General features: G+C 40.8%; 1 protein-coding gene across 4 annotated transcripts in view; it reads left to right on the forward strand.

Annotated features, from left to right (window-relative positions):
* Positions 1-16,830, forward strand: part of LOC133652447 (tetratricopeptide repeat protein 28-like) — a 605,917-nt gene that overhangs the window by 509,732 nt on the left and 79,355 nt on the right. For all 4 annotated transcript variants that reach the window (XM_062051209.1, XM_062051210.1, XM_062051211.1 and 1 more), the window contains 3 exons: positions 93-889; positions 2,848-3,392; positions 10,453-10,976. In XM_062051209.1, coding sequence (XP_061907193.1) covers positions 93-889; positions 2,848-3,392; positions 10,453-10,976 — 1,866 coding nt within the window. The remainder of the gene's footprint in view (positions 1-92; positions 890-2,847; positions 3,393-10,452; positions 10,977-16,830) is intronic.

Genomic DNA, 16,830 nt, shown 5'->3' on the forward strand with positions numbered 1-16,830 from the left:
TAAGAGCATATACAACAGAGTTGTTTCGTACTTAAATGCTGACAAGGTACTTTTAACAAGTCTTTTAACTTAATGCTCTCCTCTCTTCGCAGGTATTATTCATCAGATGAAAGGAGACTATGAGACAGCACTTAAACTCCACAAAACACACCTGGCCATTGCACAAGAGCTCAGTGACTATGCGGCACAGGGCCGGGCCTATGGCAACATGGGCAATGCTTACAATGCCCTCGGAGCCTTTGACCAGGCTGTTCGCTACCACCGCCAGGAGCTTCAGATCTCCATGGAAGTCAACGACCGGGCCTCGCAAGCGTCCACTCACGGCAATTTAGCTGTGGCGTACCAAGCCTTGGGAGCCCACGATCGGGCTTTGCAGCATTACCAGAACCATCTCAACATTGCTCGCGAGCTCCGAGACGTCCAGAGTGAAGCACGGGCTCTTGGTAACCTTGGCAACTTCCACTGCTCGCGTGGAGAATTCCCTCAGGCTGTGCCCTACTATGAGCAGTACCTCCGCTTGTCCCCTGACCTCCAAGACATGGAAAGTGAAGGGAAAGTTTGTCATAATTTAGGCTACGCCCACTACTGCTTGGGCAACTACCAGGACGCCGTTAAATACTACGAACAGGACCTCGCTCTGGCCAAGGACCTTCATGACAAACTGAGTCAAGCCAAGGCGTACTGTAATCTGGGCTTGGCCTTCAAGGCCCTGGGAGACTTTGCCAAAGCAGAGGAGTGTCAGAAATATCTGCTGTCACTTGCCCAGTCTCTAAACAATTCGCAGGCTCGCTTCAGAGCTCTTGGGAACCTGGGGGACATATTTGTCTGCAAGAAAGACGTGTCTGGAGCCATTCAGTTTTATGAGCAGCAGTTGGCCTTAGCTCATCAGGTATTACGTAACACACACACACACACACACACACACACACACACACACACACACACACACACACACACACACACACACACACACACACACACACACACACACACACACACATACAGAGGTACCTCAACTTACGAGCACATTGTGTTCCCCGACCAAGCTTGTGGCTCAAAGCAGCCCCAATTGAAATCAGTTGAAATCAATCGAATCTGTGCTTCAACACTAACATGTAACATGCCTTTTAAAAAAAGAAAAAACAACTTTTAGACAATAAATATTGTTTGAAAAATATTACAATAGCCTATACTGCAAACAACTACAGTAGTTTAATGAAATAACACAACATTTTTAGCATTTACCCTGGGGACCGGACTAATGTGATGTCCCCTTTGGACTGAGTCCAATGTTGCAAAGTCTGCTTATTATAAGCAACTTTACATATCCAACCAATCCATAAATTAGTGGTGTTGATATTAAGGGTAGTATCAGTATATGATCGATGCAAAAGTGATCTGATCGATATTTTCATTTTCTCGAAATAACGTATTTGTTGTTTTTGTGAATGTTTTTAAACCGAGGGAATAATTGCCTCGGCACAAGAGGACTTTAAGGGCAAAAAGGATTCAAATGAGTAGCAGGTAGTTTTTGCTTTTGTTTAGTTGTTGTTTACTGTTGACTTTGTTTTGATCAAACAATTGTATGAAATAAAAGAGAATAACTAACTAGTTTAAATATTGTGTTGATATTCTTTGAACTGTCAAATATTACTCATCATAACAACATTTTAAAATTGTCAGTTAATACATGTGATCGGTATTGGTATTGGTATTGGTATTGGATGGATGATCATTATCGGAACCGGCAGAAACAAAACCTTGATCGGAACATTCTTACTATGTATGTCTGTATAAAAAAAGTAATGTGTACAGCTCCACTAATGGACATTGGAGTGTTACTTTTGTTACTTTACTTATTGCTAGAAACATAATTTTATATGGGACTTTATTGTAACATATGTATAGTACATGTTCCAAAAAGAAAAAAGCATAAAACACAGTATATTTAAATATACTAAATGTAAAAAAGGGAATAAATATTCAAAATAATCTAGTTTGGTTACGCCATCATGAGCGCAACACAAGGTTGTAAAAGTTTAAACTACAATTCTAAATAAGATGTCAAAAGCAAACTGTAATCAATTACACACAGCTTAAAGATTGATCAATACCTATTTATGATGATTTATCAAAATATAAAAGAAATATACCTGAACAGAACGCTCATGATGGTTACACCAAAAAGTAACGCTATGAATCGCGTTTTTCCAAGTTTTTGGGGCATTTTTATGCTATTTCCAAGCATCCCCGTTTTATTATTGTTGATTTTAAATGGTCAAACTAATGCATATTATATATGCATGCCCTAGTAAACAAAAAAAAAGTCATATTTATTTTGATTGTTACATTTTGAAGTACATTTGTGCAGGTGGGTGCGAATGTACCCATTACCAGAGCTGTACACTAATGCTTGACCATCCAGTTTGTTGAGTCAGGACTAGACAGAACAAACTCCAACAGCATCTGCAGATTCTTAATATTTTTAAGGATAATTGATCATCATGGACCTCATGGTTTGTTTTTTCTGCTATGTTTTACCACTTCGTCTTCTTTGAACTAACATTCTTGGGTTTGATGGTAGGAAGGCAGGATTGTGTCGATCTCTGAGTGACGCTCAAATGCATTTGTCGATTGTCATATCAAGACTTATCTTGTGTTTAGCTCAAACGGCATCATAAATATTACTTCAACCGATGATGAAAATGTTGGTAACGCAAGGTATGCTCGCATCCTAAAGCATAACAAAAAGCTGAGAATTACTCGTAAACTGAGGTACAACAACAATTCTTCAAATGTTGTCAGTGGGATTTTTATGCTTATCCTAGGCTTTGTGTCTGTTTTCAGGTGAAGGAGCGCAGGATGGAGGCCTGCGCCTATGCGGCCCTGGGGGCCACTTACAGACTTGTGCATAAATACGACAAAGCCCTTGGCTACCACACTCAAGAGCTGGAGGTCTACCAAGAGCTTGGGGACGTGTCTGGAGAGTGCAAAGCTCATGGTCACTTGGCAGCAGTCTACATGGCCTTGGGAAAGTACGCCATGGCCTTCAAGAGCTACGAAGAGCAGTTGGAACTTGGACAGCGGCTGAAGGATCCCGTTGTGGAAGCGCAGGTGTACGGAAATATGGGCATCACAAAAATGAATGTAGGAGTAATGGAGGAAGCTATCGGGTACCTGGAGCAACAGCTCGCTACTCTGCAGCAGCTGAGTGGTAATGAGGCAGTAATGGACAGGGGCAGGGCCTACGGGAACCTAGGGGACTGTTACGAGGCTCTTGGTGACTTTGAGGAAGCAATCAAATACTACGAACAGTACTTGTCAGTCGCTCAGAGTCTCAACCGTATGCAGGATCAGGAGAAGGCGTACAGAGGCTTGGGAAATGGACACAGGTCAGTCTGCTTTGAATGTTTTTACATCACATTAAAATGTGTTGCAAATCAATTTACGAACCTAATTGGTTCTTGAACACAAAAGCCAAAACATTCGTATAGTGAAGCAGAGTTTTCCAACGGAAATAATGTAAACATGAATAACTGGTTCTAGCGTCGACACAAGTCCCTATTTCAGCAAAACACTGCAGACTTTGAAGACACTATAATGTATATAAATTACAGATGTCCGATAATGGCTTTTTTGCCGATATTACGATATTGTCCAACTCTTAATTACCGATTCCGATATCAACCGATACCGATATATACAGTCGTGGAATTAACACATTATTATGCCTAATTTTGTTGTGATGCCCTGCTGGATGCATTAAACAATGTAACAAGGTTTTCCAAAATAAATCAACTCAAGTTATGGTAAAAAAATGCCAACATGGCACTGCCATATTTATTATTGAAGTCACAAAGTGCATTTTTTTTTTTAACATGCCTCAAAACAGCAGCTTGGAATTTGGCACATGCTCTCCCTGAGAGAGCATGAGGAGGTTGAGGTAGGGGGTAGCGGGGGTGTATATTGTAGCGTCCCGGAAGAGTTAGTGCTGCAAGGGGTTCTGGGTATTTGTTCTGTTGTGTTTATGTTGTGTTACGGTGCGGATGTTCTCCCGAAATGTGTTTGTCATTCTTGTTTGGTGTGGGTTCACAGTGTGGCGCATATTTGTAACAGTGTTAAAGTTGTTTATACGGACACCCTCAGTGTGACCTGTATGGCTGTTGACCAAGTATGCCTTTCATTCACTTGTGTGTGTGAAAAGCCGTAGATATTATGTGATTGGGCCGGCACGCAAAGGCAGTTCCTTTAAGGTTTATTGGCGCTCTGTACTTCTCTCGACGTCCGTCCGTGTACACAGCGACGTTTTAAAAAGTCATAAATTGTACTTTTTGAAACCGATACCGATAATTTCCGATATTACATTTTAAAGCATTTATCGGCCGATATTATCGGACATCTCTACCCATTATTCATCAAAACTCACAAATCACAGCACAACTAAAAAATAAATAGAAACAAATACTTTTGGGTGTTGTTACCAATTTTCTTCAGCGGTTCAACCAGATGATAATTGTGTTTACTAAATATTTCTAATAACCACGCTAATCCTGCTTTGCATATTATTTTGTTCCGAGATACTCTCAGCAAAGCTGTTTTGCTAGAAGGATTGCTAGCTGTGTCAGCAGCACTAAAGCGGTCCTGGCCTTATCTTTATGCAAAGAGGTTTTGACACACGTCTAACCGAGGAAGTTTGCCTCTTTTTTTAATTTTTTTCCCCCCCAACATTCCGCGTCTGTTTACCCTTTAGGTGTCAATGAAATTATAGCTTCCCAAAATGACTTGCTACGAGTTTCCTATTATAGCAAATGATTTCCTTTTTATTCGGTGTTGTCAGCGCTATTGCAATCACACGTGGTAGTATTAGACATGCACCAGTTCAGCGGGAAATAATAGTCGTCACTCACAAAGCTCTCTCATCTTCCCGACAGCTCACAGTCTAACGTTTGTTATCACGCAACATTAATTACACTGAAGAGTTTTATTCTTTTTGTATTCCCTTTGAACCAGCATCCTGCAATTGTTGATATCTCTCAGAATATGAAAAACGTCCGTTTGAAGGCTATGAAAGCCAATTAAAGGTTTAGAAAGGGACTGTCAACGTGTACTGTAGGATGTACAGTGCGCTGTGAAGGGGAGGCAGGCTTCCTTGACCCTTCTCATTGTAGAGGATGGCATGCATGGCATATATCAAATTCTATCTGAAATGATTTGCACTATGCTCTGTTAACGTATTTGAAGAAGTGACATACATCGCTGCTGGTAGAAGGTCGGACGAAAACAAAATCATGTAAATCCAATCATCCATTCCAAACACCAATTATTTTGTAGAGAATAATTTGAGTTTTACATGCAATGTAATAAAAAAAAAAGAAAGAAAAGAAAACAATGTATAAACGGATAAACAGTCACTTAGCATCACGTTCACTTGTATTGTTAACTCTTGTTGGCAAAGAGCGGAGAGGAAGGAACGGACGCCACCTGAGTTCTTTCTCAGGCCCCTTCTACACTAAGCCGGCTAAGGTTATCCAGGGTAAATCCCACCTAACCTTATCCTTGTCCACACACACACAATGGTCGTTTAAGACTCCCTGCCCCCCCCCTCCGTCGCTACCTAATACGCATGCGCCGAAAATGCACACGTCATAGTCACCTCCAGTGTTGCTTTGTGTGCAAGTTCTTAAATGTAACTTATCTGAACAATATCCAGTGTTGTGGTATTTCAATTCCATCAATCAATCAATCAATCAATGTTTATTTATATAGCCCTAAATCACAAGTGTCTCAAAGGGCTGTACAAGCCACAACGACATCCTCGGTACAGAGCCCACATACGGGCAAGGAAAACTCACCCCAGTGGGACGTCAATGTGAATGACTATGAGAAACCTTGGAGAGGACCGCATATGTGGGTAACCCCCCCCCCTCTAGGGGAGACCGAAAGCAATGGATGTCGAGTGGGTCTGACATAATATTGTGAAAGTCCAACACATCAGCGAAAGTCCAGTCCATGGTGGGGCCAGCAGGAACCATCCCGAGCGTAGAGATGTCCCCATCCGATGAACAGGCTAGCGGTCCACCCCGGAGCAGAGTAGAAAAGAAAAGAAAAGAAACGGCAGATCAACTGGTCTAAAAAGGGAGTCTATTTAAAGGCTAGAGTATACAAATGAGTTTTAAGATGAGACTTAAATGCTTCTACTGAGGTAGCATCTCTAACTTTTACCGGGAGGGCATTCCATAATATTGGAGCCCGAATAGAAAACGCTCTATAGCCCGCAGACTTTTTTTGGGCTCTGGGAATCACTAATAAGCCGGAGTTCTTTGAACGCAGATTTCTTGCCGGGACATATGGTACAATACAATCGGCAAGATAGGCAGGAGCTTGACCGTGTAGTATTTTATACGTAAGTAGTAAAACCTTAAAGTCGCATCTTAGGTGCACAGGAAGCCAGTGCAAGTGAGCCAGTATAGGCGTAATATGATCAAACTTTCTTGTTTTTGTCAAAAGTCTAGCAGCCGCATTTTGTACCATCTGTAATCTTTTAATGCTAGACATAGGGAGGCCCGAAAATAAAACGTTACAGTAATCGAGACGAGATGTAACGAACGCATGGATAATGATCTCAGCATCGTTTGTGGACAAAATGGAACGAATTTTAGCGATATTACGGAGATGAATTAAAAATTAACTGGAATCCAGTGTGCTGTGGGGCCCTATTGTAGTGAATCACACCTGAGACATCATAAATTAATCAAATCGTTAATGGACACGTGAAAGTAAACAACGTGATGAAGAACATTTTACATCAATCAATCTAGGGATCGAGATATCTGGTCAGGACACTCCTCACTCTTTTGCCTTCACCTTCATTGTCCATTCCTTTTTGGTGACTTCATATACTCTGGACCTAGACGTTGAGTCCGCGACATACATGGCGGACAATAACTGATACAGTCTGCTTTGCCAGTCCAAAAGCATTCGCAGTTTTCCGTCGTCTTCCCTCGATGGCCAGGTAATACAAAGCACACGCTACCTTTTTTTTTATCACATCCACGGGAGCCCGCATTCTCGTTGTCTGTCCTTCGACAAATGGACAAAGTCTTTCAGTAAGTAGAATCACAGCTGACCCTGACATTTGAAAGTTCTCTTGCCGTCTGAGAAGTGTTGTACTGTATCCCAAATAGCTGCAATCGCGCGTATTCATGTGTGATTTCCACAAGAGTCTGTACAGACGGAAGGAGAAACACGGGCATATCTGGATGACTCGCCTCCATATTTCCAGTGGTTAGCTCCGAGTTACGAAACCGCTTTGTTATGAAGCTGGCTGTGGCGCGTTCTTTCTGACGTCACTTCCTGTGTGGGACGCAGTCTTTCTGGCGTCACTTCCTCTCCGAACTCAGTTTGTAAACGATCAATGAGTCCATACAAAGCTAAGAGCCGGAAATTCAAGAAATAGACGGCGCACTTACCCGTGTAAAAAGTTATCCAAGGAGGGGAACCTTAAACGAATTAGTGTGTCGAAACGGGGCTTAGGCTAAATAATTACTCGTTTAAGGGGTTATCCGGCTTACTGTAGACATGGCCTCAAAGTCATTACAATCATTGGTACTTTAACTTTAACTAAATGTCGCAATAGCAATTATTTTTATCTTTGTAGATTATGCTACATATGAAAAAAAACAAAAAAAACACATGATGTTAGTGCACCAATCGAGGAAAATTAGCAAACTACATAGATAACATCCTGTAATTTGATTTTGATATTATTTTTTAAATCTTGATAGATTAAAAAGTAACACCAATGAGTTGACTGATGAACATTATTACATAATTTACTCAGAAGGTATAAATAACGACAAATAAAGATAGAAAACTATTAACCGCAACACGGAAGTGTAAAAATAACCCAACAACATTATGATTTGTACATTTTCAGAATGAGCTTGTTCTATTTTTAAACAAAGAAAACAATCGGAAGTTTTCTTTTTTTTTTAAGTTATCGTGCCGTGATTTTACCAGTCCGGCCCACTTGGGAGTAGATTTTTCTCCATGTGGACCCCTATCTAAAATGAGTTCGACACCCCTGTGTTATAACATCAGAAGTAGGGCTGTAGGAGGAGTCTGACTTGACTATTAACCTCGCAGTCCAATCGTCAGACATTAAGCTCCCTCGTCCCCCTGTGGGAGGGAAGCAAAGTTAAGTACCGGCTGAGGCCCCACAAACAGCAGGTGTTTCAGGAGGATGAATCAATTGCCTTCACCATTAGTAAAAGACTGTTGTGTGCAGATAAATAGTTTTAGAGAGCAAGAGATCATTCTTATCTGTTTACAATTTTGGCTGTCACTAGAAAGCAGTCGCTGTTTCCAGGTGTGACATCACGTGTCTGAAACAGTGTTTCCGTGTGTTTTGCCGTCCCAACATCTCTTATTATGTAAAAACTATTTGTCCGGTGTTCTGCTGACCTCGACTGCGAATGTTGTGGATCGGTGGAGGGAATACTTGGAAGACCTCCTCAATTCTACCAACACGTCTTCCTATACGGAAGAAGTGCCTGGGGAATCTGTGGTGGGCTCACCTATTTCTGGGGATGAGGTTGCCGAGGTAGTTGAAAAGCTCCTCTGTGGCAAGGCCCCGGGGGTGGATGAGATCCGCCCGGAATTCCTTAAGGCATTGGATGCTGTGGGGCTGTCTTGGTTGACAAGACTCTGCAACATCGCGTGGACATCGGGGGCGGTACCTCTGGATTGGCAGACCGGGGTGGTGGTTCCTCTCTTTAAGAAGCCTTCCCTGTAAGGTCTATTCAGGTGTGCTGGAGAGGAGGCTACGCCGGATAGTCGAACCTCGGATTCAGGAGGAACAGTGTGGTTTTCGTCCTGGTCGTGGAACTGTGGACCAGCTCTATACTCTCGGCAGGGTCCTTGAGGGTGCATGGGAGTTTGCTCAACCAGTCTACATGTGCTTTGTGGACTAAGAGAAGGCATTCACCGATTCTGTTCATAACTTTTATGGATAGAATTTGTAGGCGCAGTCAGGGCATTGAGGGTATCTGGTTTGGTGGCTGCAGGATTAGGTCTCTGCTTTTTGCAGATGATGTGGTCCTGATGGCTTCATCTGGCCAAGATCTTCAGCTCTCACTGGATCGGTTCGCAGCCAAGTGTGAAGCGACTGGGATGAGACTCAGCACCACCAAGTCCGAGTCCATGGTTCTCGCCCGGAAAATTTGAAAGGCAAATCATTGCCTTTCAAAAATTAAGAAGGAAGAGGACAAGTATTTTGGCTTTGGCAGTTTTACGGGACATTTTGTTTCGATGTCTGCTTAAAGAGCGTGTCTGTGGGCAGGAAGTCGGAGACAGGAGTGGTAGAAGTTTTGCGTGAGTTCTTAAAACATTTTATTTTCACCTCTTTTCTGCTCTGTTGTCAACTGTTTATTTTATAACTGTCCATTTTGGCGAGTAATTATGACGCTTATCGCTTTCTGATGACGTTCTGGTCGGATGAAAAGCTTTATATATGTAATTTTTTTTTTTTTATGACACACCAATAGGCTATATGATAGAAAAGCAGATAGTGTCAGTAAACCAATTATTCTAATATTGTGAAGACAATATATGATTATTTTACATACTCATATTCATGCATATATTTCTGTATAAAACAACAGATAGAAGACATGGACCACACAGACCAGACCAGCATCAAGACCAGTCTCACTAGCGCCCCTAGTGGTAGGGACCATTGGTTTCTGCCAGACAGCAACTCGATCCGATCTGCAATTCAATAGTAACAACAAATAATCACAGTAAATATAATGTAGTGTGCAGTTGAGAAAAAATATTTTTGATCACTGACATACATCCAGCTCATAGAGCTGCCGAAATGTCCAGAAAAGAAGGAAATAGTAAGCCGATTCAAAGTCAATAGAGACCACATCTGCGACCAGTCTACCTGCCGCCCCTATTGGTAGGGACCACTGGTCTCTGCCAGACAGCAGCTCGATCCGATTTGCAATTTAATAATATTAACACATAATCAGAGTAATTATGATGCGGTGGGCAGTATGGCAAGATAAGATGATCTCTGACATTTATTCATCTTAAAGAACTGCCAAAACATCCAGAAAAGAAAGGAAACAGTAAAGCCTATTCAAAGTCAATAAGGACCACAGCTGTGCCACTGGTCACGACCAGTTTCATTAGTGCCACTAGTGGTAGGGACCACTGGTCCCAGGACAGCCCACAGAATCGGCTACAACCCCTGCTATGGGAGCGTTCAAATTGAGGACGCATTGCACATATATCCGATTTATTTTCACAAACGAAAGAGGCCTGGGTCGGATATGAAAAATTCGGAGTTGCACATGAAAAAAGCCGATACAGGTTGCATATGGGCAAAAAAATGGGAATTGCCTTGCCAAAGTCTTTGATATATCTATGTTCTTTTTCTTCCTGCAGAGCAATGGGAAACCTCCAACAGTCGCTGGTGTGCTTTGAGAAGAGGCTGGTGGTGGCTCATGAACTGGGCCAGTGTGGAGGCAAGGCTCAGGCCTACGGTGAACTGGGCGCACTCCACAGTCAGTTGGGCAACTACGAACAGGCCATCTCTTGTCTGGAACGTCAACTGGCCATCGCCCGCGACAACCGGGATCGACTACTGGAGGGCGACGCCAGTTACGGTTTAGGGGCTGTGTACCAAGCCATGGGAGAGTATGAGACTGCGCTGAGATGCCACCAGAGTGACCTAGAGATCGCGGAGGAAACCGGGAGCCCCGCACGCCAGGCTCGCGCCTACGGGAATTTGGGCCTTACTTATGAGTCACTGGGAAACTACGAGCGGGCCGTTGTCTTCCAAGAGCAGCACCTTAGTGTGGCGGCTCAGACTAATGACTTGGCTGCCAAAACGCTTGCCTATGGCAGCCTGGGGAGAACACACCACGCACTGCAGAACTATTCCCAAGCTGTCATGTACCTGCAGGAAGGTGAGTAAGGCAGCAGTGAGGTTTGCCTTTGTTGCCTGGGCTGATAGGCTTAGAGTTTGTGAATTCATGAATATGAAATTCACAGCCCATTTGTTGGTAAGCCTTCCCTACATTTTTATTAGGATATGTGAACGTGTGTGTCTGTGTGTTTGTGTTTTTGTGCGTAGGAATACACCGGGGATTCTGGGTGTCTTTTATACATCTGGCTTGTCTCTTGCCGTATATGTATTCCGGTATTTGTGTCAATGCAGACCTATGCGGATGCATGCCAAAGCCTTTTTGTGCCACTTTCCGCAGATCCTGTAGCTCTTTACAGTCAGTTACCAAAAGATCTTTTCACACAGTGGTGGATTTTCACCTGATGACAAGTAAAACCTTAAGCTTGGCCTTTTAGAAATTGATTATCTCTGCCAGTGCATATGTGTTAGAGGTGAGAGGTTTGAGTCCCCCATTTACGTGGGCTAAATAGCCACTCCACCCGCTTCGTCCATACCCATAAACCTAACCCTCACTCAGGCATACCTAAACTCTGTCTGGAATCCAACACAATTGCAGCTGCTCTGTGAGGTGAATCATATATTTCACGCTGCAGGGAGTGAATGTAAAGCGGGGTACACACATAAAGACAATCGTCCCTATCCCCCTTCTGATCAAAGACAGAAAACGCCTGATTGTTTTTGAAGATTGCCTTGTGGTCTGAGGTCTGTTAAGAGTGAATTAGTTGCGTTAATTGGCTCCAAAACGGTTCGAGCCCAACAATATATGGGAAACGCAGACGATCTTGAGTCATCACTGCGTACATTGTGAAATGGTAAAAAAGTAGCCAAACAGGAAGCTAAAAAAACAAAAGTTTGATAATGTACACACCTCTAGCTCGCTCAGTAGATTATAAAAAAACATGTTTATGTTGTCTCCATGACATTTTTCTTTCAAAAAATAGGCCCAAGAACATCATCATTCCCTCTTCTCATATGGTAGGATGCAACAATTATAAATTTAGACTGCATGACTGTCTGAGTAATAATAACAGTTTCAGATGAGCACGATTATTATAGATTATGATTCATTTTACAACCAAAAATGCATAAAATCACATAGCATACTTCAACCTTGAGACCTCCGAATTCGGGAGATGGGGACGGGGGGGGGGGGGGGGGTTTGGTGGTAGCTGGGGTGTATATTGTAGCGTCCCGCAAGAGTTAGTGCTGCAAGGGATTCTGGGTATTTGTTCTGTTGTGTTTATGTTGTGTTACGGTGCGGATGTTCTCCCGAAATGTGTTTGTTATTCTTGTTTGGTGTGGGTTCACATATTTGTAACAGTGTTAAAGTTGTTTATACGGACACCCTCAGTGTGACCTGTATGGCTGTTGATCAAGTATGCTTTGCAATCAATTATGTTTGTGTAAAAGCCGCATATATTATGTGAATGGGCCGGCACGCTGTTTGTATGGAGGAAAAGCGGACGCTATAGACAGTGCCTTTAAGGCACGCCCCCGATATTGTTGTATGGGTGGAAATCGGGAGACATTCGGGAGACATTCGGGAGACATTCGGGAGACATTCGGGAGAATGGTTGCCCCGGGAGATTTTCGGGAGGGGCACTGAAATTCGGGAGTCTCCCGGGAAAATCGGTAGGGTTGGCAACTATGTCACATAGACGTTCTTTAGAGTAATCAAGTAACATTATAAGTGAGCAGTACAAAATTATAGATATAAACAAAAAGTATTATTAATAATACATTCATGTATTAGTAATATTATAAGACTAAGATTAACTTTATTAATCACCCAGGGGAACATTTTACTTAAGTGGTTAATAAATTCAAGTGTTATTGTCATCAACAGTCATTCTTGCCTATTTATTCATTTTAAATAATGTATTTTATATTGTGTTAATAATAACTAGAAGGCACATAATTAGATCCCATGATATGGTGCTGTTAATCTCCTGATGTTATGTGAGTGTTTTATACTTACTATATTAACCTACAATACATATAGTTCATGCTAAACACACAGGAGGAAGTTAACCTAACTAACTAATGTTAAATGGTCACTGACTCAAGTCCTTGGCAGGAGCACTTGTCGCTGGTTGTTTACACTAAACTGACTCATTTTTAGCATGTCCCTCTATATGTGCGTATAAGCGTGTAACTTTGTTTTTGTTGTTGTTTGCAGGTTGTGCCGAAAAAATAACGTACCAGCCTAATGTCCGTTTATAGCGAGTGAGGAGGACTCAAGTATACGCTGTAGTGGAGCCTCTGCGATTAAATAACCATGACGTTTTTAATCATGGTTAATAGTAAAACCGGTTAATCGCTGCATCAATACTCGTGTGTTCTTTTTTTACTCGTCACTGGTTGGTCGATTTTGTAGGGTGACGAGCGATGGGATATTGTGAATGTTGGTATCAATTGGATACCAAGTAAATACAGGGCTAGAATCGCCAAAACTGATACCGATACAGACACTTTTTGACATGAATTTGCCTGTAGTTAGTTAACTATGAGAACACAGGAAAAATATATTCCGCAAACAAAAATATTTTCGTGAATAAAAAGAACAATTTAAAGGGGTCCTATTACAATTGTTTTATATTTTTAAAACATTTCCTTGTGGTCTACATGACATGTAATGGTGGCGCTTTGGTCAAAATGTTGCATATACTTAGTTTTACAGACCCTCTACAAGCCTCCTTCTGACTGTCTCTTCAGAATGTGTCGTTTTGATTGTGATGGGACAGAATCGTCACGTGTGTGCTGTGTTGATATTATCGTAGCACACCACACACATAACAATCAGAACTGCTGTCTGTAACAGATAAAAATCTCTTAAGATTTGAAACAACCTTTGTGTGTGTACTAGTGTTGTCCTGATACCAAAATTATTTTGATACTTTTCGGTACTTTTCTAAATAAAGGGGACCACTAAAAATTGCATTATTGGCTTTATTTTAACAAAAAATCTTATGTTACATTAAACATATGTTTCCTATTGCAAGTTTGTCCTTAAATAAAATAGCGAACATACAAGACAACTTGTCTTTTATTAGTAAGTAAGCAAACAAAGGCTCCTAATTTAGCTGCTGACATATGCAGGAACATATTGTGTAATTTTCCATTCTATTATTTTGTCAACATTATTAAGGACAAGTGGTAGAAAATGACTTATTGATCTACTTGTTCATTTACTGTTAATATCTGCTTACTTTGTCTTTTAACATGTTCTGTCTACACTTCTGTTAAAATGCAATAATCATTTATTATTCTGTTATTTCAATCAATCAATCAATCAATCAATGTTTATTTATATAGCCCTAAATCACAAGTGTTTGAAACTTTACATAAGTTTTGGATGATACCACAAATTTGGGTATCAATCTGCTACCAAGTCGTTACAGGATCATACATTGGTCATATTCAAAGTCCTCATGTGTCAAGGGATGTATTTCCTGAGTTAAAAAATGACAGAAGATGCTGTGATGCCAAAAAATATCGACGTAATCATAGTAGTATCGACTAGATACGCTATTGTATTTGGTATCATTACAATGGATGTTAGGTGTAGATCCACCAATGGCGTTTGTTTACATGTTGAGGCCGTTGAGCTACGGTGTGTAGTGAAACATGTTTAGCTATTCCTCGTCCTGCAGGGATGATACTTGTAAGAAACGTACTTTATTTGTCGCCACGGAGGCGAGGATTAGTGATTTAGAAGTAGCTAAAACACTGCCGACGGCGGATGGACGTTAGCCGCTAGCTAGCTAGCCATGTCTTAAAGCACCTCTTCCGGTGGGTGTTTCAGTGTTATAACTTCACCTTTATCGTTAGTTTATAAGCCAAAATGCGTCCGTTCTCCCTTTTCTGTCTACACACAGTGTCTGCTTGTAAGTACTCCGTGCGTGTGCACTGCCGAACATGCTCCTCTGCTCGTAAACCAGCAATGACACGACGTGACGACGACGGGGGCGCGGGACCGGTACATATTAGAGGCGGTATAGTACCGAATATGATTCATTAGTATCGCAGTACTATACTAATACCGGTATACCGTACAACCCTAGTGTTTACCAGCCTACTCCTGTACTTCTCTGCACTTTATTTGCATTATTGGAATTATCCAGCCCTATGAAACCTCACGGCTCCTTTTTCAGCGTTAATGAAAACAAAGACGACAGGCCGTTCTGTCTTCAACCTGTCCTCCTGTTGTCCCCTGTTTTGTATTTGTAGTGTTCCTCGGTCTGGCTGTGAGAATGAACCTTCACTACACTTGACAGCCAATTATTTCTGGCCAACTTACCAAGACCAACCCAGTCTTTTTTTTTTTTTGTTACCTGCGCCTCCGCACTGTACTTCTTTGTTTGTTTCCCTCTCCAAAAAAAGATTAATTGGAAGGAGGGATAGAAGGAAAGATTCAAACTAGAGCAGACAGTGCTACCATGTGACCTCCCGAGTCAGTTTGTGTGCGATATTCACTCTCTCTTTCTGTGTTATGCAGATAATAGGTCTAGTCAGTGGGAGACACAAGAAAAAAAACACAATGTGTGTCTCTTAATTGGGCATTACTATGGAGACATACAATACCTTTATAACATGTACAGTATATAATCCATTAGAACAGGGGTGTCAAACTCATTTAAGATCGGGGGCCACATGGAGAAAAATCTACTCCCAAGTGGGCCGGACTGGTAAAATCACGGCACGATAACTTCAAAATAAAGGCAACTTCAGATTGTTTTCTTTGTTTAAAAATAGAACAAGCACATTCTGAAATTGTACAAATCATAATGTTGTTGTTTTGTTTTTTTACAATTACCTGTTGCGGTTAATAGTATATATACTTTATTTGTCGTTATTTATACTTTCTGAATAAATTATGTGATAATGTTCATCAGTCAACTCATTGGTGTTCATTTTCAATCTATCAAGATAAAAAAAAACATATCAAAATCAAATTACAGTATTTTATTTATGTACCGTATTTTTCGGAGTATAAGTCGCACCTGCCGAAAATGCATAATAAAGAAGGAAAAAAACATATATATGTCGCATTTTTGGGGGAAATGTATTTGATAAAACCCAACACCAAGAATAGACATTTGAAAGGCAATTTAAAATAAATAAAGAATAGTGAACATCAGGCTGAATAAGTGTACATTATATGACGCATAAATAACCAACTGAGAACGTGCCTGGTATGTTAACCATATATTTGTCATATATATATATATACATATATATATATATATATGACATATATATATATATATATATGTATATATGTATATATATACTGTATATATATATATATATGTATATATATATATATATATATATATATATATATATATATATATATATATATATATATATATATATATATATATACATATATATATATTTTTTTTTTTAATATATATTTTTGACAGTCAAAAGTAAAAACTCACTAGTTACAGTAGTGGTAGCTAAAATGTATATATATTATACATATACATATAGAGGCTATTTCATCTCTACAAGCCTGTTTCGCAGGTTTCCCTGCTCTTCAGGGGAGTTTTTCCCCTGACCTAACGTATATTCCGCTCTACCGCGGTATTGAACACTGTATAACGAATAAACCACCGTAACCTCGACGACATATATTATACAAATGTTTTTTTCACCACCCCTAGTATACATTTTTTTTCTGCACCCCTAGTGTAAGTATAGTGTAAGTGCACAGTGTGTGTGAATATATACACATATATATATACTATATATATATATATGTGTGTGTGTGTGTTTATTAAAAATGTGTCTTTAGGCCATATCCGCGCTTATTCGCTGCATCTTGATACATCGAGATACATCGTGAT

The sequence above is a fragment of the Entelurus aequoreus genome, linkage group LG06, assembly GCF_033978785.1.
Source record: "Entelurus aequoreus isolate RoL-2023_Sb linkage group LG06, RoL_Eaeq_v1.1, whole genome shotgun sequence".
In the NCBI taxonomy this organism is placed as follows: Eukaryota; Metazoa; Chordata; class Actinopteri; order Syngnathiformes; family Syngnathidae; genus Entelurus; species Entelurus aequoreus.